This window comes from Phodopus roborovskii, unplaced genomic scaffold (assembly GCF_943737965.1).
Source record: "Phodopus roborovskii unplaced genomic scaffold, PHOROB, whole genome shotgun sequence".
NCBI lineage: Eukaryota > Metazoa > Chordata > Mammalia > Rodentia > Cricetidae > Phodopus > Phodopus roborovskii.
Window position 1 is genome coordinate 3,796,453 of NW_026126547.1, and position 22,798 is coordinate 3,819,250.

The 22,798-nt window shown below is 37.1% G+C and overlaps 1 protein-coding gene across 1 annotated transcript in view; it reads left to right on the plus strand.

Annotated features, from left to right (window-relative positions):
• Abca13 (ATP binding cassette subfamily A member 13) overlaps positions 1–22,798 on the plus strand; it is a 421,036-nt gene that overhangs the window by 313,620 nt on the left and 84,618 nt on the right. The window contains 2 exon segments of the mRNA XM_051200607.1: positions 2,004–2,199; positions 3,694–3,803. Coding sequence (XP_051056564.1) covers positions 2,004–2,199; positions 3,694–3,803 — 306 coding nt within the window.

Here is a 22,798-nt window from a genome sequence, read left to right on the forward strand (position 1 = left end):
TCACAATGATTGTGAGCTCCGATTTGTTATTTAAATCCAAATAGAGCCCAGTAGCTAATCAGTGCTGAATATGAATAAACAAATTTCTCAGCAAGGCCTCCTTAGGGAAAGTTATACCAGTTTTATCTAAAAGTTGAGAAGAATGGGAAGAGCCTGTCCCCTCATTGGAACCATTTTGAGCCTACCCTTTTCCACAGGCACTGCATTTACTAGAACTTTCTGGGCACTAGTTTGAAACCCACTTCACTGCTGTCTTTTAAGCTGCATCAGATTCCATCTGCACACCTCTGCTGCCCTAGGATGGCAGGTCCACTTGCACACAGCCAAGGCCTGATAACAGCCCTTAGAGGTATATGTGTAGGAAGTCTTGCCTCATTTTGTTACAATCTGGAGCTTGACTGTGCTCCCTTAATTGTTAAGTAAGCAGAGGTAGGACTGCCATATGGTCCAGATACCAGCTGTGGTGAGTTATCAGGACACATGTGCTGTGTCTACTGACCACCTGGATCTTTCTGTTGCACTGTGATTGGAGGAAGAATTTGGTGGTGGAAGAATTTGGAAGTTAGTTTCTTTGGATATTAACCAACAAGTTTTTGCTTGTCCTACACCCATCGGATTGAGAAGAAGAGTTAAAGAATTTGCTACCTGGTCCCTCCTTCAAGCCCTCAGTTGCTTAGTTTAGGGGATGTGATCAACAGACATACATAAAAAATTTCCAGGTGGTTCTCTCAAGGAATGAATGGGAATCTTGGATGCAGTTCTCTGAGACAGCAGCAGAGGATGAAGGATTGATGGTGTCCTCATCTAATAAAGATAAATACTAGTCAAGCAGAAAGGTTTAAGTTGATGGGGTTTTATAAAATGAGTTAATTCATCCAGTCCCTTTTTGATTGTTAAGATTGTTAAGTTTAACACTTTCAGTGTTGTTTTGTGTGTGTGTGTGTGTGTGTGTGTGTGTGTGTGTGTGCCTACCACATTATCTACTCCTGAGGAATTACCCTCTGGACAGCTGCCACTCTCATTTTTATCTCATTTGATTCATTCTATATGTCTTCAAGTATTATGCTGGTGACATCAGGCCATTTTGAGGATCTAACCACCTTTTCCCATCTCTACTATATGAGTAATGAATCATACTTTTGTAAAACGTTGATTTCAGATGTGGAAAAATAACACTGAGCAAGTCTTTAGGATGAGTCCTCAGGACTGACAATGGATATTTTCTCTTAGCTATAGTACTCTTTTGTTTTGAAATAATTGAGAACTATTAAAAAAAAAGTTGTAAAAATGCCCCTCTCTATGAATAGCTGATTATATGCTATATAACAACATAACACACTGAAAACAAGGAAAACAAGTATGATATGGATACTATGACTGGTTTATACCTAATCACTAAAAGGCAGACACACTATAGTTTGCCAGAGAAATGAAAATTTACTTGAAAGTTAAAAATATTCAGATGGCAATCCCAGTGAGGATCTAGCAGCCCACATTCAGAGTGAACTAGTTAGATTCAATGATTAGAGCTGTGTTCATCTGCAAATATCTGTTGAAATTCTATGTGCAAGATGTGCAGAAAGATGTGTAACCCTTTTATGCAATCCAACTTATACTATGTGTTTAATATTGTGTGCTTTTATATATAAGGTGTATACATGACCTATTTTGCTAAATATTTAACAAATGAATTGTTTGCTACCAAAATACTTATATAGGTTAATATTTTATAATAATATGATAAATATTTTTCAAAATTATTATGAGGCCCAAATTAAAATCTACTCTAGTGTTGTTGTCTCATAGGTTCTTCTGGTAACAGGTATATATCTTTTGGTTGGGGGAAAGGAATTTGATTTTTTTTCTGGTAATTGGAACGATAGGGGTAGGATGCCCTGACAGCAGAAGTTCTGAGTGCTTTCCCCTGTGTCTCCACAGGTGTCCTTTTGGGACCATTTCAGGACTGTCTCAGCTGGAAATTAACTCTGTCTTTTTCTTCCTAGGGTCCACTCTGCTCCTCAGGACACAGCCAAGTCTGCCCAGGACATAGATGTTGAAAAGGAACAAAGGAGGGTTCTGGAAGGAAGGACTGGAGGGGACATCCTTGTGTTGGGCAACCTCAGTAAAAGTTACAGAAGTGTTTTCAGGTGGAAGACCACTGCTGTGAAAGGCATTAGTCTGGGCATACCACGAGGCGAGGTAACAGCTGCGGATTTTACCCCTTTCTCTTGTGAACCTGTGAACTCTAGTTGTAGTTCTCTTTGGGGTAGTCTTAGAATATCTGATATCACAGCAGGAAACAACCTCCACATTCCAGAGATTCCCACAAAGTCACAGAGACAAAGCTGGAGACAGGGTCAGAGCATACTTGAAATTTGCAGATTGATTCAAAATTTAGTTTGTTTCATGATTCTTTAAATTTTGTGTAGCTTGGTGGTTTTAAGTGTGGTTTGACTTTTGGAATTACTTTTTATTGAGTACAAACATTTTTAAAGATCCAGTTAAAGAAGTAAACTTCTTCCACTTATTTTGCCTGCAATTTTCCTTGAGTACCCAGCTAAGTCCATCTAGGACAGTGGTTCTCAACCTTCCAAATGCTGCAACCCTTTAATGGAGTTCTTCATATTGTGGTGACCCCCAACCATGAAATTATTGTGTTGCTACTTGGTAACTGTTATTAATTGTATTGTCAATATCTTGTATGCAGGATGTGTGATACACAACCCTAAAAGGAGTCAAGACCCACAGGTTGAGTACCACTGATCTAGACGCTTACTATTCTAGAGGGTTGAAAAATGTATATAGCACAACACTGTGGAGAAACTTTTAATCAAAACTGGCAGAAGTTGTATAAACTGACTCTTATTTGAACTCAATACATGAAGGGAAATCAATCCTAGAAATGATTACCTTTAATTAGCTGCTAGAAATAAAGAGGCACCTTGCATGCTTGTGGTACAGGCTCTGGAGAAACCCAGTGGTTATATGGCTATCTAATTGTTAGCTGTGCCTCCTGCTGAACAGATAATCCGGACATGAGTACCCTGGAGTACATAAAAGCCTAGAGACCCACTTAAAGCAATATAGGGGTGACCTAGATTGGAACCATGATTTCTAGGACAATTGGAAAAAATATTAAGAATTATTTCCTAGCTATTTTCTATTAATTTTTTGCTTAACATTATTGAATTTTGAATTAAATTTAAATCAATATCAGTTTCCTTACCATCTATCCATGGCTATTTTAATCCAAAGAGAAGAGAAGAGAGAGAGGGGGAGAGAGAAACAGAGAGAGAGAGAGAGAGAGAGAGAGAGAGAGAGAGAGAGAGAGAGAATCAGAGTGGAAAATAGGAAAATAGAATAGATTTAGAAAAGACACAAAAATGAAACCAGGAGGAAAGCAAATGTTGCAGTGACATAACTTATAAAGATGTTATCATTATTATCTCCGGATAATTTGGATTAGTGTTACTTACTACTCATTCTATTGTTTTATGTACTCAAATTTATCTTTTTTTAAATTGGTGTTGACATTTTCATGCACAATTCCCACAAAATCATTCAAAGCATAGTTCCACACTACAACAACATCACACATCAGAAATATCTGCATACCATCAAAGCAAATGACATTTCTAATATAATATTGACTGTACTTCATACTTTGTGTCTAACTTCATATTTTATTCTTAGTGCTTTGGGCTCCTCGGAGTAAACGGCGCTGGGAAGAGCACAACATTCAAAATTCTGAATGGTGAAATTCCACCAAGTTCAGGCTATGCTGTCATCAGAACTCCTCAGGGGTATGATCCTGACTTTATAATTATTCTTGCTACTTATGACAATATCAAACCTGGGGAGCCTCAATCATCCCCTCATGTCTGTAGAAATAAGTTTAGAAACACTACATTTGTCCAAACTCATTTTCCGTTTGCCACTTCCCAAAAAGGGTGTCTAAATCTCCCAGTATCAGTGACTGGAGCTCATCCCTTATAGCCAAGAAGACAAGATACTTTTCTTAATCTTAAAGTCTGTTGCCAATATATGCATCATGCCTACCATTTTTAATTTAAGCATGCTGAAATACATGTGTGTTTACATCTTGTTTTGGCTGTTATCAATATGTTCATATACATCTAGTTTTGGCTATCAACCTATATGTGTAGAAAAATGTACCACGTCCATTTAGCAGAACAGTAGACTAGGTTCTTCCTTACTGTCTGTGCCCTAGATAGTCATAGAGTTTTGGCCCAGTTAACGCTACAAGTTGATTAGCATGATCTTATTACTGTTTACACTTTACTTACTATTTACCTGATGCATGTTTTATTCTTTTTAAAATGATGTTATTATTATTATGAGTGGCTATTAATTTAAATAGGAATTCTTTTTGTGGATTTATTTTTGTATTTAAATTAAAACCAATCTTATTTTACATACATATTCCAGTTCCCTTTCCCTCCCATCTACCCACCAACCACTCATCTCATCCCCCATTCACTCCCCAGGGAGGGTGAGGCATCATCTCATGGGGGTTCATCAAAGGCTGTCACATCATTTGGGGGCAGGACCTACACACTCCCCCATATTTCTAGGCTGAAAGAGTATCCTTCTCTAGGGAATAGGCTCCCAAAGTCAGTGCACTAGGGATAAATACTGGTTCCAATTCTAGAGGTTGCATAGACTGCCCTCGTCTCAATATATGTTCTTATAATAGATCTTGTTCAGATTTTATATTTCCAGTATTCTTTTTCAGTTCCTTGTAGTTGACTTTATTTTTATAGTTATGTATATGTACACACACACACACACACACACTCACACACATATTGTCAGTTATAGTAGAGTTAGTTTTGTTTCCTTATCTACTTGTGGCTTTTTCAGCATAGAGTGGTGTGTTATAGCTCTGAGGGGAAATGTTTCCCCAGTGCAAGTGTTGCAGTTTTGAGGGCACAGGTGTCCTGGCAGTGAAGAACCAAGGAATACCACAAAGTCACACTGTACAACAAACCTCACACCAGGGATTTATTGAAAAAGACATAAGAGGAAAGCCACCTCTGCTCCAGGGAGAAGCAGCAAAGATCTGATTAGGAGGCAGGCTTTATAGTTTAGGGCTCTTTTGGGGGCTCTGCCCTAGGATGGCCTGGGATTGGTTGGAGTTTGTGGATTGATTTTGGGGCAAGCTCAAAGATTGGTGGGATTTCGTCACTTGATCTTGGGCTTTGTTTCTGTAGCCAGAGCTTGGAAGGCTGCATGCTAAGGAGCTGGAATCTACTATTGTGTCCATTAGCATAGTCTGCAGGGGCACACAGGCCCTCATAACTCATGCACCCCAAGGGACTGGGCTGGGACCTTAAAATTATTAACTAGCATACCTCAAGGGGCTTACAAATAGCTTTTCTCTTTCTGAGTTCATAAGGCTGCCACTTGTCATTTTCTTTATTTTTAAAATTTAAATTAGAAACAATCTTATTTTATATATCAGTCCCAGTTCCCTTTCCCTTCCATTCTCCCATGTCCCTCACTGACCCCCCCCATCCCATCCTCTTTCTGCTCTATAGCAATGGTGAGGCCTTCTATAGGGGATCATCAAAGTCTGTCACATCATTTGGGGCAAGGCCTAGGCCCTCCCCCAGTGTTTCTAGGCTGATAGAGTATCCCTCTATAGGGAATGAGCTCCCAGTGTCCATTTGTACATTAGGCATGAATGCTGTTCCATTACCAGGGGCCCCATAGACTGCCCAGGCTGTCTAACTGGCACCCACATGCTGGGGGCCCCCTGGAGAAGGAGAAAGGGGCAAGATCTCCAGAGCAAATTGGGAGCATGGTCAGAGGAGACAGGGAGTTAGGAGAAAGAAAAGGGGAGGAGAGGAGCGGAGAGGAAGACATGAGAGACCAGGAAGATTGAGTTGGGAGAAGAACAGAGGAGAGCAAGAAAAGAGATACCACAATAGAGGGAACCATCACAGGTTTAGAGAGAAATCTGATACTAGGGAAATGTCCAGAGATATAATAGGGTGACCACAACTAAGAATATAAGCAATAGAGGAGAGGCTATCTTAAATACCCTTCCCATATAATGAAATTGATGGCTACCATATATGCCATCATAGAGCCTTCATCAGGTAGCTGATAAAAACAGAAGCAGAGACCCACAGCCAAGATTCATCATTTTAATGTATTCAATTTATATGGAGTTTATATTGGAATCTCTTGTGTCACAAAAGTATTATTTGATTGATTTCCTATCTGAATAGTATTTCAAATATTTTCTCAACAAAATACTTTTGCTCTTTAGTTAGCAACATCTCCCCTGTCATAGTTGGTCATTGTTCATGCTGGGTGTTGACCTCAATTGCATTGTACAAAGGAACATCTCAGTGTATCTTTTCCTCTTTCTTCTCCCCTAGTTTTAGGTGGACTCTTTGATTAAGTGTAGGTCAATAAGAGATATCGTAGGAGTTTGAATTTTTGTTTTTTTAATTGAGTATAGTCTCTCCTACAAGAGACAACAGCCAAACATAGCAAAACAAGATACAATAAGGCAAGGCAAAAACCCTTATATCATTTGTAGGTTGAACAAGTTGAGTAGGCCACATGGCCCCACTGTTAGGAGTCCCACAAAAACAACAAGCTAACAGCTATAACATATACACAGAGGACTTGGTGCAAACCCTGAAGGTCCAGTGGTTGCCGCTTCAGTCTCTGTGAACCCTTATGAGTCCTGCTTACTTGATTCAGTGGACTGTGTTCTCCTGGTGTCTTCCATTTCCTCAGATTCCTATAGTCTTTCCTGCCCCTCTTGTGTAGGATTCCCAGAGCTCCAAGGTGAGCAACCTGGTGGAAACCTCCAATATAGACTTTCCACATAATGTCTAGCTGTGGGTCTCTGCACCCCGAGGAAGCCTCTTAATTTTTAAATTAATAATCGATGGACAGAGGGATCTCTGTCATAGGAGAAAATGCTCTAGACTTGGCATTGAGAGATATGTGGGCTTGTGAAATCTAGTGGAAGTTAAGGGCTGCAGGCATGCATTTGTTATTCAGTCCATGACAGTTACAGTGTCCAGTCTTTGGTGATATAGAGTATTTCTCTTCTTCCTTTTCTTCCTTCCTTCCTTCCTTCCTTTCTTCCTTTCTTCCTTCTTCCTTTCCTCCTCTCTTTCTTCCCTTCTTTTCTCCCTTTTATCTTTTGTATTCCTTCCATTTATTTATTTGTTTGTTTGTTTGTTAACTAGCTGTGGATGATGAAATTAGACACAGCAAACCAGATGCCCTTTTCTTTAGCAACCTTTTCTTAGGTGCCTTCAACTAAAGTGACTGATATACACACCTGTGGTGTTTTGGAATTCTTTGCCTTGCTGTCCATCAAGTTTTCTATCATTACCAGTGTATCCTTCCTAGTTCCTTCTTCAAATTGTTTGCAATATTTTAGGGAATTACTTGCTTAATATTTCATTACAAACTTAGTATTTTGGCTATAATTGTATCAACTTTTACTACAACTAGAGTCAAAACCATTTCTTTGTGATACATTGTCTTCATTATGTTAGATTACATTTATCCAAGCCAGAAGAAAGACCAGTTCGTTAGGTCTTGAAAATTCCTGATGGAATCCTTGCACTGTCTTCTAAATTGTTAATCCAGGTGAATTTGACCTCAGCAGGAGGTAATTTTTCTCTTATGTAATTGAACATTTCTTTTTCATTTGATTTTTCTCATGAACTGTCATTTCTCTAGCTTACACTAAGAGTGAGTACTATGGACTCATTCACATTCTCCTATCCTCCTTATAAACCTGTTCAGCATGGTTTCCTTACATTCAAGCCTTCTCTGTATGTATAGCATCAAAGCAGGCCTTTAGTGGATAGCCAAGGTTATAAGGAGATTGTCCTGTTTATAGTCTTATAGAATTTGATGCTGTTCATGCTCCTGCTAGTCCAGTGAGGAAAATGGGCACCTTACTATTAATCCCCAGAGATATTCTCAGCTTCTTTGAATGAGGAACAATACTTTACCCTGACCCAATTGGAATTTGGTCTCCCCTTCTATCACAGCCATAAAGGGCATTAGGTTCTTTTTTTCCTCATAGGGACCAGATGTGTGGCTGTTTCCATGGGATTCAAATGTAGAAAGCAGACATAAGTGGTCTTAAGCACTGCCTCTAGAATTTTCTTCATTTCAGACTCACAGAGGAGCTTAAATGAGTGTGATTATTTATTCTAAAAAATTATGCTTCAATGAATATGGAAAATAACTCACTGATCACATGTTTTAGATTTAGAGGAAGTCAAAGCATTGTGTCTGTAATTTCCCAGTAGATTTTTAATTGACTTCACATTGTACATAGATATTCATGCAAAGAACTAAAGGTTTTAGATAATAGTGTATATTTCCTTCTACAGATGACAGATATATTTCACATCAACACAATGTTATATTAACACATTTTATTTTTCATTTAATGGTGGTATTTTATTGCATTGAATATTGCTTGAAAAACATGTATCATTTGCCACTTAAAACATTGGAAATTTAAGTAATAGATTTATAAACTCTTCTATCCAAGGGCAGAGTATGCATTTTTGCTTTGCTATTCAAAGCCAATGAATGAAAACAGCATTCATAATAAAGTCTATCTGACAATAAATCAAATTTATTCAGATTCATGTCTGCCAAGCAAGTTGTGCATACAATATACCATTCTAAAGTGGAACCTACCTATATATAACTGAAAATCTCTTGAGAATAGGATGTTGTTTTTTCCCCCCTATGGTCACAGAATTAAGAAGGAAAGCATCTTTTTTTTTTTTATTGCTTGTGGTGGCATCTGGTTATTTATTCCCTCTAATTTGCCTATTTACAAGACTGTATAGACAAAACCCACCAGAATTTAAAAAGGGAATAGAAAATATAAGGTTTACTTTTTCATCTTTGGAACACTGACTCCATTCTTTATTATTCCATTCCATCATTTGTAAAATAATTGGAAAATGAAATTCAAATAACTGTTCTTGAAAGGAAGAATAAATTTGCATTCACATAATGGTCTGTAAGTCTCTTATTATGCTACATATCTGTGTAATTAGTTTAATTATAACTAAATCACACTTGCATTAATTATATTTTTAACCTTGATTATTTGTAATGTTAATTGCACATTGGTATTCAAAGAATTAAGTAGGTAATTAGAAGCACAATAGAATTTGTAACTACCCAGAATATTGGAGTACTCCTGCCTGCCTATGGAGCCTGGGCACTGATTGCTGCACAACTGAAACACAGGGACCTAGACATTCACTGTATTAGGGCTTATCTCTTTTGTCTCTTCCTGTGGTTACATTATCAGGAACAGTCCTTTTTCTGTTTCACTGTTTGATTTATTAATTTCCACAAATGAATAAATGGATTGCTCACATTTGAATATGTGTGTGTGTGTGTGTGTGTGTGTATAGCAACTCTTTTCAAACCTATAATTATGGTATTGTTTGAAGTATTTCATGAGCTCCTGATAAAATGACAGTGGTCATAAGTTGATAGCCTGCCTGTCAACAATCTCATACTTGCTTTTTGATGGTGATGATGGGACAGGATCTCCTATAACTCAGGCAGGCCTCAAACTTTCAATGATGCTCAGGATACCTTGAGTTTCTAATCTTCCTGCCCCCCTTATGAGAGCTGAGATTACATGCCTGCTCCCATGTGCAACTTAATGTTTCCAGCACATGTCTAAAGTTTGGGGCTTAGATTGTCTTAAGCCAGAATATATATGCTCTAGGTTATCCCACCTTGCTCTCTGCCACAGAGCCTCCTTTTCTGACATGGAGGCTGAGATTCAAAACCATTAACTGGTTTGCCACAATTCAAACTCTAGAAAACTGTCGTAAAGTCTGGATTTTTTCAACTTTATCTTATGTAATTAAAATGTTTTAGTTTTGAGAATTTCACTCACAAGTACTATAGTTACATCATTTCACAACCCCTGAAATCTTCTTATGTCCCACCACTTCCTTTCACATTTCATCCCTCTTTTTAATTATTGTAACATTTATAGACACATCGATAAACGCATATATATATATATATATATATATATATATATATATATATATATGCGTGCCCTATTGTGATTTATTCTTAGCATTTTGTAAAGTTGTAAATCTCTATAGTAGCCTCTGTCTAAAGTAAAAAAAGAAATTTCTTTGATGAGGGATGAGAATTACAATTACCTGAGGGCATAAGAATAAGTATTTAGAATATAATTAGAAACTATATTGATTTGGGAAAATGGCAGTAGTAGGTACTCCTTTAGGGTTCATGAACTCACCAGCTGTGTGTTGTTGGTTAGGATTCTAGTACCAGTCATGAACTTTCTCCCAGTGAGTAGAGTAGACATTTCTTTGTTACTTCCAAGATTCAAGTGCCTTCATTGCACCACTGGGAATAAATTGCCAAGCTGGTCCAAGAGACTTCAAAAACCATACAGGCTATTTTCATTCCCCTTGGTTGTCTCCCAGTAGTGAAGATAAGACACTGTTGCTGAAGATATCACATACTTAAGATGTGAGACTTGGAGGAATTGAACAAGAACCGATCTGGAAGTCTGATTTCTGAGGACTAGCTCTTATACTATTTGAATGTACTATGCAAGCTACCAAGGGAGAAAAGCAATCAATAGTTTTATCCAGCTGTAAATCCTATGAATTTTTTCAACTTTAAATCTTATGCCCTTCCTATCCTACTGTGCCTATTATTAGAGAAAAATCTTAAAGCAACAAGAAGGAAATAAAATATGGAAAAGGAACAGGATGAGATATTCTTAAAATAAATTGACAGACAGCAGAACAATACACATTTTTTTTTTTTTTACCGTAAGTGTTCTGTCATATTTATTCAGATGCTCAGAAACTGGGTTTCAAAAAGCATGAATTGTACATGACACACTTAACACAGTGTTACTGCAACATTCCAGGTGAAGGGAGTGACAGTTTGGCAAATAGAACACATAGATACATTAACAGCTTTTAAATAAAATTTGAGGAAAACACTCAGATATATATATATATATATATATATATATATATATATATGGAGAAAGCTATCATCACTGTGAATATAAGCAGTAAGGCTGTATTTCATGCAGAGATCCTAAATAAGACTCCACATATTGGTTTGTGACCTCTCAGAATAACTATTAGAGTAAATAAGTAGAACTTACCCCACTAGAACAAGACACAGAGAATGGACTCTTAGCATCATTATTTACTAATTTTCTGGAATTCATGTCACTGCTATAAAACATAACTGTGAAATAAGAGTGATTTTATTGTCATATTTTTGCATATTATATTTGAGTTAGTAGATATAATGGGAAGACATTTAAATGCAATAGCACATGTAAAATATTATGAATCAGGAACATGGTCTATGTGGGTGTTTATGTCAGATAACATGTTAAGAGTAATAAGCATGTTTAAATATATAGTCACATATTAGTATATACCATGTTGGCAGGTGGAAAACCTAATAGTCTTCATATTACTCTTTCTCACAAAGTTGTATAAACTGATGGTAAATGTGATTGATTTAGCAAAAGGTATAAGAGGCTTAACACTGAAATTTATGTGTTAAAAGAGAGGAGTTTAATCATGGCACTTTTGAAAGGTAATAGACATTAAGTAGTATTTCAGTACATTGAATGGGATTTTTAATAAATAGTACATTCCAGTTGGACACCTTAATTCATGGAATCAGGGAGACAATAAAGAACTAGATAATTTAATCTACAAATATCACATTAGTTTAAAGGGAAAAGGAAACCAAGTAGCAAAATTGTCCCAAGAATACTGTTTATTATTAATACCAAGAAAACTAGAAATACTACAAATAAATAAGTACTAAGGCAGAGTTGATAGGCATATCTAAAATATTACAGTGATATAAAATATGTAAAGAGAAAACACAATTATCATATATAGTAGACAATAGAAAAGAGAACTCAGTGCAAGAGCTGGAGAGATGACTCAGGAGTTAGGTGGGTACTGTTCCTGCAGAGGACCCACCTTTAGTTCCTAGCACCATGTCAGACAGCTCACAACCAGTTGTCATTACAACTCCAGGTCCTTTCCTGGGCTCCCCAGACACCTGCACTCACGTGTGCACATACATACACACATACATAGAAATTAATTTTTAAAAAACTACCACAATATGAAAAATGACTCATCAATATTTAAAAGTGTTTTCTATCACTAATACTAAAATTTGGAGGGCAGGGATTTATATTTCATCCACCATCATAATAACCCAAACTTTCATGAAGATGGTAAAAGAGAGTAAATAATCATGGTGATATGTAGCAAAATACATGGTGGTATGTATGAAAAGGACTTGAAATAGTAATTTCTCTTGTAGGAATTTATGACTCGAAAAAGAATGGAAATTTAAATAAAAGACTGAATGAAAATATCAATTTTTGTCTTATCTATATTAGCAGAAAGTGGGAAGATGCTGTGCACCGAGTGTTTGGATTCATTCAAAATATTATTGCTAAACTATGTGAAACAATATTTAATAAGTTAAGACAGAAGATTAAAATAACAGGAGCATGTACACGTTCTAAGATTAAAACCTAACCCAACCATTTCCCAAGGGCTCCCCCCCTCCCGAGGCTGTAAATAGGAGGAAGATGTTCATAGATCAGGGGAAATGCTGGGATTCTTATCATGGCGGCCTGAGACATGGGTGGGACCGATGTAAAGGTGTGCATTGAAACTGAGGCTCCAGGTTTGGACAGCTGTACTGCTGCTCTTCACAGAGGATTGTTGAGCCTGGCCTTTAAAGGGCCACATCCTTCCTTAAGGGGCAAGCACTGAAAATCCACAGGGGCATAGGAAGAAGGTGAAAAACAATCTTGACAGTTTCTCTCTGGGCTCATAGTTAGAAAGAAAAATATCTTCAGCACTTTGGAACTTGAGTTTATGCTCCCTGTAGTTTGGACCACAGCATCTGCATATTCTCGCAGGAAGCCTATTACATGAAGACAGGTTTTAGGTGTTCCCATGATATAAACAGATTTTAGTGATATTGAACACGACAGAAACACATAATTTTTATTTGTAAGTTAAAAACTTGGCTTCACCCATGGGGATATTCAAGAAGAAAATATGAGACTTCTTTGAAATACAACCCCATATTAAGGTTTTTTAATTAATTTTAAAAAGCCACTAAAAGAGAACATGAAATCAAACACCACAGTTCATACATGACACCTGTCCTAAGGATATAAATTAAGGTTTGAACAAAAAAGAGAATTTTCATTACAGAGAATGCATTATACCAGAAAATGATTCATTAAAAGTGTATGGAAATTCTGGCAACAAGACAAATAACATATTTTAAAATGACATAACTTTTAAAACTAATATGGATTTAAAATAAAACATAATATTTGGGTTAAAAGTATGTGCTGCTTTTGGAAAAATATGAAAATGTGGTTATTTGTAAAGGAAGGAAAGGGAGGATCCAAGCCAGGTGCAGTGGTTCACACCTGTCATCCCAGCATTCCTTAGATCATGCCAAGACAAATCCATCACCTTGAGGTCAAAGCTAATTTGGGCCTTTATAAAAATTAAACAAATGAATAAGTAGCAAAGAAAGATAAGTTCCAGTAGAAATTTAATGAGCTTTCATGCTGAGAAGTGGAGGAGACAGCGAGAGAGGGACAGTATTTGATGAAATCATGGCTGGAAGCTTTCCAGTATTAAGAAAACAGGTGACTCCTTAGACAAAAGAAACATACTTATCTTGTATGAAAAAATAAGATGCTTTTCACAATGGCATTATATGGTGAAAACAAAATCCCCAATATGAAGACAAACAATGCAGAAAGAAAAGACAGATTGCAGCAAAGGAGGGAAAACTAGATCATCTTCAAATAGCGGCCGCTAGCTGCTTCTAGTACTGAAAAGACATTTAAGTAAATTAAAGAACAGCAAAATTGTTTTCTCAGTAGCATCAGATGCAACTCCAAAGCTCATCAGCTTCTTCTATTTGGGTCAGCACATATGCACACAGAAGGCCTCCGTTATTGCCTGGGGAGAGATCCATGTGGCAGTCCGTTTCAGAACAGGGATCAACACATTGTCTGACAGAGTATAATCAGAGTATGGTGAAGGGTTATCACGGATGAATGCCCACTGGTGTGTCAGCAGCCATGATATCCAGGTGGGAAATTATAGCTTACATTTCTTTCTTATCCAGGCTTGATTTTCCAAGTCTTGCTCTGCTATTATGTACTAGATTATGAGGCAATTAAATAATAAACAGCACAAAAATTCTTCTGAAACACAAGACTTTGGTACTTTAGATGTCATTTCTGAAGCTGCTTCCTTTTAACACATGCATCTAGGGCAGCTGTTTGGTTTGGACTATGGCTTTCTCCTCTCGTAAATGACCACTATTATAGAATTCATGTGAGCAATAACTATTAACTACTATAGCATCATCAAAATGCTCAGGGTTATGGGCATAGCACTTTAGAATTTATATACAAATGAGTCTGCTTGCTATAAACACGTATAGCACCAAAATAAAAATACACGGAGCTCACATATTGCTTGCAAAGGCCCAGTCCTCTTTTTGACTTGCAAATCAGATAAGAGTAGTTGTGGTCGTAAACTCACCACATCCCAGCTGCTTGTGAGTCCCATTTCTTCCACTTTAAGTAGATCAAAGTTTAAGAATGCTGACATGAAATTAGGAAAAGAATGAAGGGGAAATCCTATGTATTTTAAGTGATTATAGTCCCCAGTTTTGAGAAAAAAGTCTACATATCTATATGTGTATGTGAGGATGTGTCTGAACACATTTCTGCATACAAACTCGTAGAATCCCAGTGATGATCATTGCATTCATTTCACCCAACTCCTTGAGTGACACTGTCAGGCTCTGAGCCCTTTTGAGCAGTCTTCATGTTACTGCCTGTCTGTATTCTACAAGGTTTCTAGGCCAGTATGTCCTCAGTCATGGGTCTGTCACATCATATTTTCATGTAAATTGTCCTTTTCTGGAACAGAGCACCAATCTAGCTGAAAACCTCTCATTCTGTGAAACGATACAAAAAAAGTGATGCCTGTTACCTGTTCTGTCACAGTGAATATTTGACCAAGAACTTAACTAGCACAAGGCTCCTGTGTTTGGCTGTTAGCAGTGACTTCAGTGAGCACAGGAAGGTCGCCAATGTGCATTAACCGACCCCCATGGGGGCCTGCACAGGTTTCCAGTGGGATCACTCAGAACAGGCATGCATAGAGGTGTTCTCCGTTTCTGACTGAAACACTCAGTTCTGTGCATATATTTGCTTATCTGTATTTGCTTCATATTTATCGTACATTGCTTTAAGCCTGTGTTCTATCCAGAGAACAATCATGGAAAGTCTTGATGTTCCTATTTTCAGTTTTGAATGAACAAAATTATTTTATAATTATAGCAAACAAGTCTAAAAGAACAAATAGCAAGTAGTTGATAGTATCATCACATTGGGTACTTGCAACAGCCGCCTCCCCCCAAATGACTGGGGCAGCCCAGAGGCAGAAGCTGTCAGGACCTCCTAATCGTGAGTCCCAGATGGAAGTGTTTCCTCCTCTCTAGTGGGCCTTCCAAGTAAGCAACAGGGTGAGGGGAGAGAGAGGGAGAGGGAGAGAGAGAGAAAGAGAAAGAGGTAGAGAGAGATAGAGAGGGAGAGAGGGATACAGACACAGAGAGACACAGAGACAGAGAGAGAGAAGACATCATTAACATGGTGTTTACAAAATTCAGCAGAAAAGTGGCCTTACTTCAACAGTTATGCTGGAGTTTACGATTGAGAGAGGTTTGGGGAGAGCATCCTCTCCATCTCCTCCATGGATGAGTTTCAGGCCTCTTGTTCCCACTGCAGGCATAGGCGTCTCTGCTGGAAATGATTTACCTTCTACTAATCTCTAGGGAGCAATGATTTTAATACAATTAGGCTTTCCCATAGTGTCAGGGGAACAACCTGCTCCAGTTTGGTTTTATATGTGACTACTGGAGATAAGATGCTTGAGTCTAAAAACAAAAAGTGGTTCCTTATTCTTAAGTCTGCCCTCAATAAGTGAAGACAGAACATGATAGCTTACCAGTATAATTTATACTGCTGTTTTTTTGTTCTGTTTTGATTTTTGTCATCTAAAACAACTGTGATTTTTCAAGACCAATATGTGTGTGTGTTCAATTTTTTTGTAGTAAATAATATATATGTGAGCTTGAGTGAAACATTTTGTATGTGTGACTTCTAATGGAAAATATCTTAGTGTAAATAACATTCTGGTGGCATATCGTAGGGATGTGCCACCTAATTTATTACTTTTCAATTGGCCATTATATTGCACCAATAAATGAATTCCTGTATTTCTACAGGGATGTGTCAGCATAATTAACTAATCTTGGGCAATCTGCTTAATTACAAAGTAGTATGAGGTAACTTCTGAAAGTTCCTTGTCAGAGAGCTATTCCTAAGCTTTTTGATAATTAAGGGATAATGTTCAATAAAAAACAGATATTGGAAGAAATCGCTTTCTTTCCCAGACTTTAAATACAAAACCCAAGCTGAGGTCCAGGTTTATTGTAGATCTATATTCTGCAATTGTTTAAGATTCTTCTGATATAGGACTACATTTTCCTTAATGAACAGAATGAGTGCCTGAGGATGGGAGGCAATTAAAACACAGGCATGAAGCCCCTTATTTTTTATCTATGCATTTTCTGATGCTACAAGCTATCTGAGACTTTGTATGTTACATCTTGTGGTGTTGATGTCTGATCTGTAAATGAGAGTATGTTATATAAGCGTGACACTTCATGGATAGTACTCCTGGCAAAAATTTATCTTTTGATGTCCCTATCCTTGGTAACGAGGGCCTTTCCAAAAAAGCATGGCATCTCTGTATTCCTTGCTTAGCACAGTTCCAGTGTTGCCCTCATAATCATTTCTCTTGTGGGGCCCTACTGATTCATTGGTGCTAAGCATAGTTGCTTCTATTGCACACAGAAGCATTATTTTCAGGTTTGTCCTAAGACTGAACATTAGCCACGTCTTTGTCAAAATACCACACTGTTTTGATTTTAATTACTGACATTGTTATACTGTGAATTCCCCAGTGTGTGTGTGTGTGTGTGTGTGTGTGTGTGTGTGTGTGTGTGTGTGTGTGTGTGATCCTTTTCCATAATTCTTGAGGATACTAATACCTGCAAACACTCAGATTTTTTTCTGTTAGTCCAACACACATGCCATATACCTAGGTGTGTGGTCCCCAGTTAGTTGAATCCTTGTACATGTGGTGTATGTGAAAGTGCTTACTATATTAGTTTATCAGTAAGTGATTTGTCTCTTTCATTTTGCAAGGGAAGACTATGTGTCCCAGAAAGGCACCAAGCTCTGACTTAATCACATACTTTTAAATGTTTGCAAAAAAATTTCCTCATTGTCAATTGTCGTTCCTCCTATTCCTTTTTACCATTTATGGTAATAGTAACATTAAAGTGTCCAGTGTGGTTGAACTGATGATTCTTTTCAATGATACTGTTAAGAACATGGCCATTTTTCTGGACATCTATGAGGAAACAGCACTGTGTTATGAAAGAGTCATTGTTTTATACACTGATTCTAATGAGTTTTGACTTATCACGTGTAATGTTCATATGCACCAATGCTGTAATGTGAATGTTAAGCATCCTCAAAGATGCCCTATCATCAGTGTGGCTTTGTCGTCAGGCTAAAGGATCTAGTGGGAAACCTGTAGATCAGTGGAGGTATATCTTCAAAGGACATTGTGGGATTTGTGATCTCTTCTCTTGCTCTTCCTTCACTTGAAAATAAAAATTTCCACTGATGAGTTGAACATACAACCTAGATGGACAGAACCATGTCAATAGACAGGAATGGTCTGACCTGCATAAAGTTTAGTGTGGGACTACTCTGTGGAGGAATAAGATTTGTAAAACAGTGCTTTCCACATCTGAAGCACACAAATTGCAGTGCTGTGCATAAAGGGGAATCTGCTGCAGCTGCTGGGGATCTTCTACATATGCCTCACAACAGCAGCTTCCTAGAATATGGAGTCCATTTGTCTTGGCACAATCTTAGATTTTGCCACTACTGAGCTATGGGAAATTCACTGCTTCTCTTTTAAACACTTGGTCCCTAATCCTAAAAATTAGATAAAAGCACGTTCCTCAAAGGTTGGTATAGAGTATTCTAGAGGACTGGAGAGATGGTTCAGCCATTAAAGACAAGACATACAATCAAAATGATAATCATATACTAGATAATCAATGTCTGAAACATATTCAGCACTTGGCCAATTTTTGCCATTGCCCAGCCTGATACTTTGCTAGAAATATTATCACCTGTCATGTATTGAAAGCTTGCTCCACCAGAGGCCCCTTTCTGGCCACCCCTCACATTCTTAGCTAGCTGGGTCAAAGCATCTCTTTCTGTATCATGGCTTCCTTCTCACCCCCCAGACTCGTGCGAGTGTGTGTGTGCACGAGTGTGGGTTTGCTTGCATGTATATGGGTATCCTTTTTGTTTTTAAAATAAATGAAGACACTAGATGAATCACAGTATCTGTATATCATCTATCTATGTTGTTTTCCTCGTGTGTGGCATGACCAACAGCCATCATGAAGGAACATTGCTGTGATGTTATATGGCAATTATATTGAGATGCTTAATGATCCCTTGTTGAAGCCTGGGGAGTCACCAATCCCTCACCTGAGATCATAGCTGTTGTTTCCTTGTACCTCGCAGCTACATGTGGTATTGGAGCATGCTACAGTGTATAGGAGTTGAAAGGCTGACTGGGCATGGGTACTGTTCTGTAATGCACTTGACAAGTTGCTCCTGGTGCTACGGTGGAGTTTTTCAGTGTTGCAGTTGCCTTTGAGTCCCCCATGCTCCTTCAAAAGTGTAGCTTCCTATTTGGTTCCTGTCAGATAACAAAAGTATTGGTTCAGCAATCTGGGCTGGGATGGAATACTTTCTTTGGTCTATTGGTCCCCTTGCCTGAGGTGATCATACACCTTTATGTCCAAGCAGGAACAGACACGGAACACTGCCTATCTCCTATGTGCCAATGTAGATATTATCTGTACAGTACTCTCAGTGTGCACTGACTGGCATCCTGGGCAGCAAATTACATTTAAAACCCCTTTGTCTTTTATTATCTCCTCCTATACTTCTGTACTTTCTATTGTACACTTTTCTCTTTAAGGCTCATTTTATTAAAACACTAAGGTGCTTGAGCTTGCCTCATGTAGAAGTCTGTATCTATTGGCAATGCAAAAGATAAATGTGTCTAGGCTGCTTTCAGAAGCACTGCATTTTTAAAAAAGACAAAAAAAAAAAAAGAAAGAAAGAAAAGACAAGAACAACCAATGCAAACAGAATGTACAGTGTTTGTTGTTTAACAAAAATTATGATACTAAAAAATTATGACACTGAAGATTTAATCCTGAGGCTCTCCCTTTATGATGGTGGTGTAATGACGTCAGTGAGGTTTTCATTTTCAGTCTTAGTTGTGTGTTTTATTTATAAATGTAGCTAATGCTTAGGAAAGTATTCTTACCTCAACAATGGAATTTACTCAAGGTGATAGTTCAGATGCTCTACAGGATTTTGTTTGACTAAATCCATATTAAATCTGTATTACATAAAGTACAGAAGATTACTTGAATTTCTGTCTTCTAAGGAAGCTATCCATAAAGTCCAATAACATTGATGGAGTACTCAAACTCTGCTGATATGAAATAAGCTATTTACTATGTAATAAGTTATATTGATATATACTCATATATATGTATGTGGTTCTAGTTTTGGATTTATTTGAAGTTTTCTGGTTGTAGGTCTACCCTCTTATAGATTGTTCCATAATGAGATTTAACACCAAGCAAAAGATTTTGCCATTAGATAATCTGTATTTCCCTGTTGTGAAATATATGAAGAATGCTATGATAATCAGGTTGTGTACAAAGCTGACCTTAATCACACAAGAGTGCAACCTGACTTACAGCTGCTCTCTATAGACTTCATCTGGTTGATATATCCTACCCATTGTTTCTTCTAGCCACCTGTTCTTACTTACATGACACATATTGTAATGTTGAGGGTTTTCCCCATTACATTTAAAATTGGCTATATAGGAAATATATTTACTCTTAATTTTGACTAACAACTTTATGAAATTCTTTTATTTCATTTTTGTCTTTTCTTAATTTAATATCTATTCTTTGAGACAGAAGTGATGGTTCTACTTTATAATTTCTAATATTAATACATATATAAATTATTTTTTGATTAATTTTATTAGAATAACCAGAATTATTATGCTTAAAATGTATAATTGAAATAAATTTGTTTTTACCAAGTTTTTTTTAGGTCAGAAAAAACAGACAATCTTGGCATTGGATAGAGCCTCATGGAGGCAAGGCAAATGCTTTACTGATAAATTATAGTCTCATCACTGGTTTTAAAGAAATTTTAATCTGAGACTTAATGCTAATTTTGTCAATTTTCAATTCTTTAAAATATTGTTTATCTATTTCCTTCAAATAACTACTATTCCACGATTATTTGTTTCTACTTAATACTTGAGCATTGAAAACTTAGAGCAAACTCTAGATATAGAGCCAGGTCTCACTGACCTGCCCCTCTGGAGGGTAAATCATCATTTTGATATAACTCAGGTGACAAAAGTAAAATGTATATTTAATCTTCTTTAATTAAGTATCCAGTGTTAGTAATTAAAAACTATCCTTGTACTGCAATGGTAATCCAAGTTGGTCATGTGATGTTCCTTTGAACTTTCCAAAGGTTTGACCTTCAAGAAACAGCAGTGAGACATTTTTTAATCCTCCAAAGTGAGTCTGGAGACTGACATCTTTGTCCGTGTCCTCTTCCATCCTGAACAGCATGCCCTCTGGTTTAGATTTATGTATTATCACATTATTACATGGACTCAAGCTATCATACTGCTTTCTTTTTTGTGGTTAGTTTTTATTTTATTCTCTGGGTAATTTAGGGAAACATTAGAGATTGTTATTCCTATTTTGGATCTAGCTTGGGTAGAAATCTATGTCAAGTGTGACAACCCAAGTCCAAAGGCCCGGTTTTCCTTCCCAGATGTATAGACAGAGGACAATAGAGACATGAAACACAAGTGACAAATGGAGAAGACAGAGAGGTAGAAGTGAGCACACTGTCTCAGCTGGGCTCTGAAGCTTCGTGCACAGGGTATGAGACAGCAGAATGAGGTGTGGACAGAGGTTTGTAAAGCAGTAGGTATTAACTGGTCACTGAGAAAGTGGAAAAGAAAAGACCACAGAAGATAATTTTTACTTTTAAACTTCATTTAGTTTTATTTAGTTTTAATTTCCTTGTAGTACTTTTCAAAGGAAAAATACCTCTTACTTTGTGCTTCCCCCTCATCCTCCTTCTTTTTAGTCAGAAATGTAAAATGTATGTGTACATTCTGGGAGTGACAGACAAAGTTATGACTTTTATATAAGATTTGTTATTAAAAAATTTAGTAGGTGGTTGACAAATTTATTTAGAATGAAAAGAAAATGTTCAGTATCATAATTAGTAATGACATGACAGGAAAATATTGTGGTCTTTCAAAGGTGATAAAATTGTTTTATTGTTTTAAGTTCTTTTACATACAGAACTATGTTTTCTACGACATTCTACTAAAAATAGACCATATTTTCTATACTGGTCCTATAAGTTAGATCATCTTTTAGCATCCTAATAATTTTAGTTTGATATCACCTATACACTTTAAACTTTGCAGAAGAATATGAACTTGAATTTTAAATTTTTTATTAGTTTTTTCCTAATAAAAATGGATTTGAATCACTGCAAAGTTTTTAGAATGCTGACAAATACTCCAAAGTTGAGGCATTTTAATATCCTGTTTTATGTTCATCTCTAGTTTTTAAACGAAAGATGGAGCTTTTGTTCTTCAGCTTTATTTTCAAGTTGCCTTTTAAATAGGCATTCTGAGACTTGACACAGGATAATCTGTAGGCTAGTGTTTTGATTCACAGAATTCTCCTAAGATTTTGGGGGAAAGTTTGATCTCCAGTTTGGTATTTCTGAGACATAGTGGGGCTCATAAAAAATGGGCAAAGTAGAAAGTCTTCTGTTCTTTAAGGTGTACCCTTGAAGGACAGAGGGACCTTGGTCTCTGCTTTCTTTTCTGGTTTTCCTGTTTTGAGGGAATGGTTGTATTTTGCCATATACTCCCAGCATGATGCATCACCAAATTTCAGAACAATGACCCAGTTGGTGACAGAATGAAAGTCCAAAGCTGGCGACCAAAACAACCTTCCATTTTATTACATTGATGGTGTAGATATTTTGTTATAGTAACAAAAGTTGATTAATATATACTTCTCAGTTTCTTAAAGGTTTACTTTCATAATTATGTGTATGCGTTTGCATCTCTTTGTGGGCATATTCACATGTAGTCAGGTGCCCAGAGAGGCCAGAGGTATTGTATTCCCCTAGAGCTGGACTGATAAATGGCTGTGAGCTGCCCATTGTGGGTACTGGGAACTGAACTCTCTACTAGTGCAGTGCACACTCTTTAGCCACCAAGCCTCATATTCAGCCCTTCATGTAGGACTTTTAAAATATCCCATTTAAGTAAAAGCAAGAATATTGATTTCCCTGGCTCATTTTTAACATTGAAGTGTTCAGTATGTGTAGAGTAGTTGA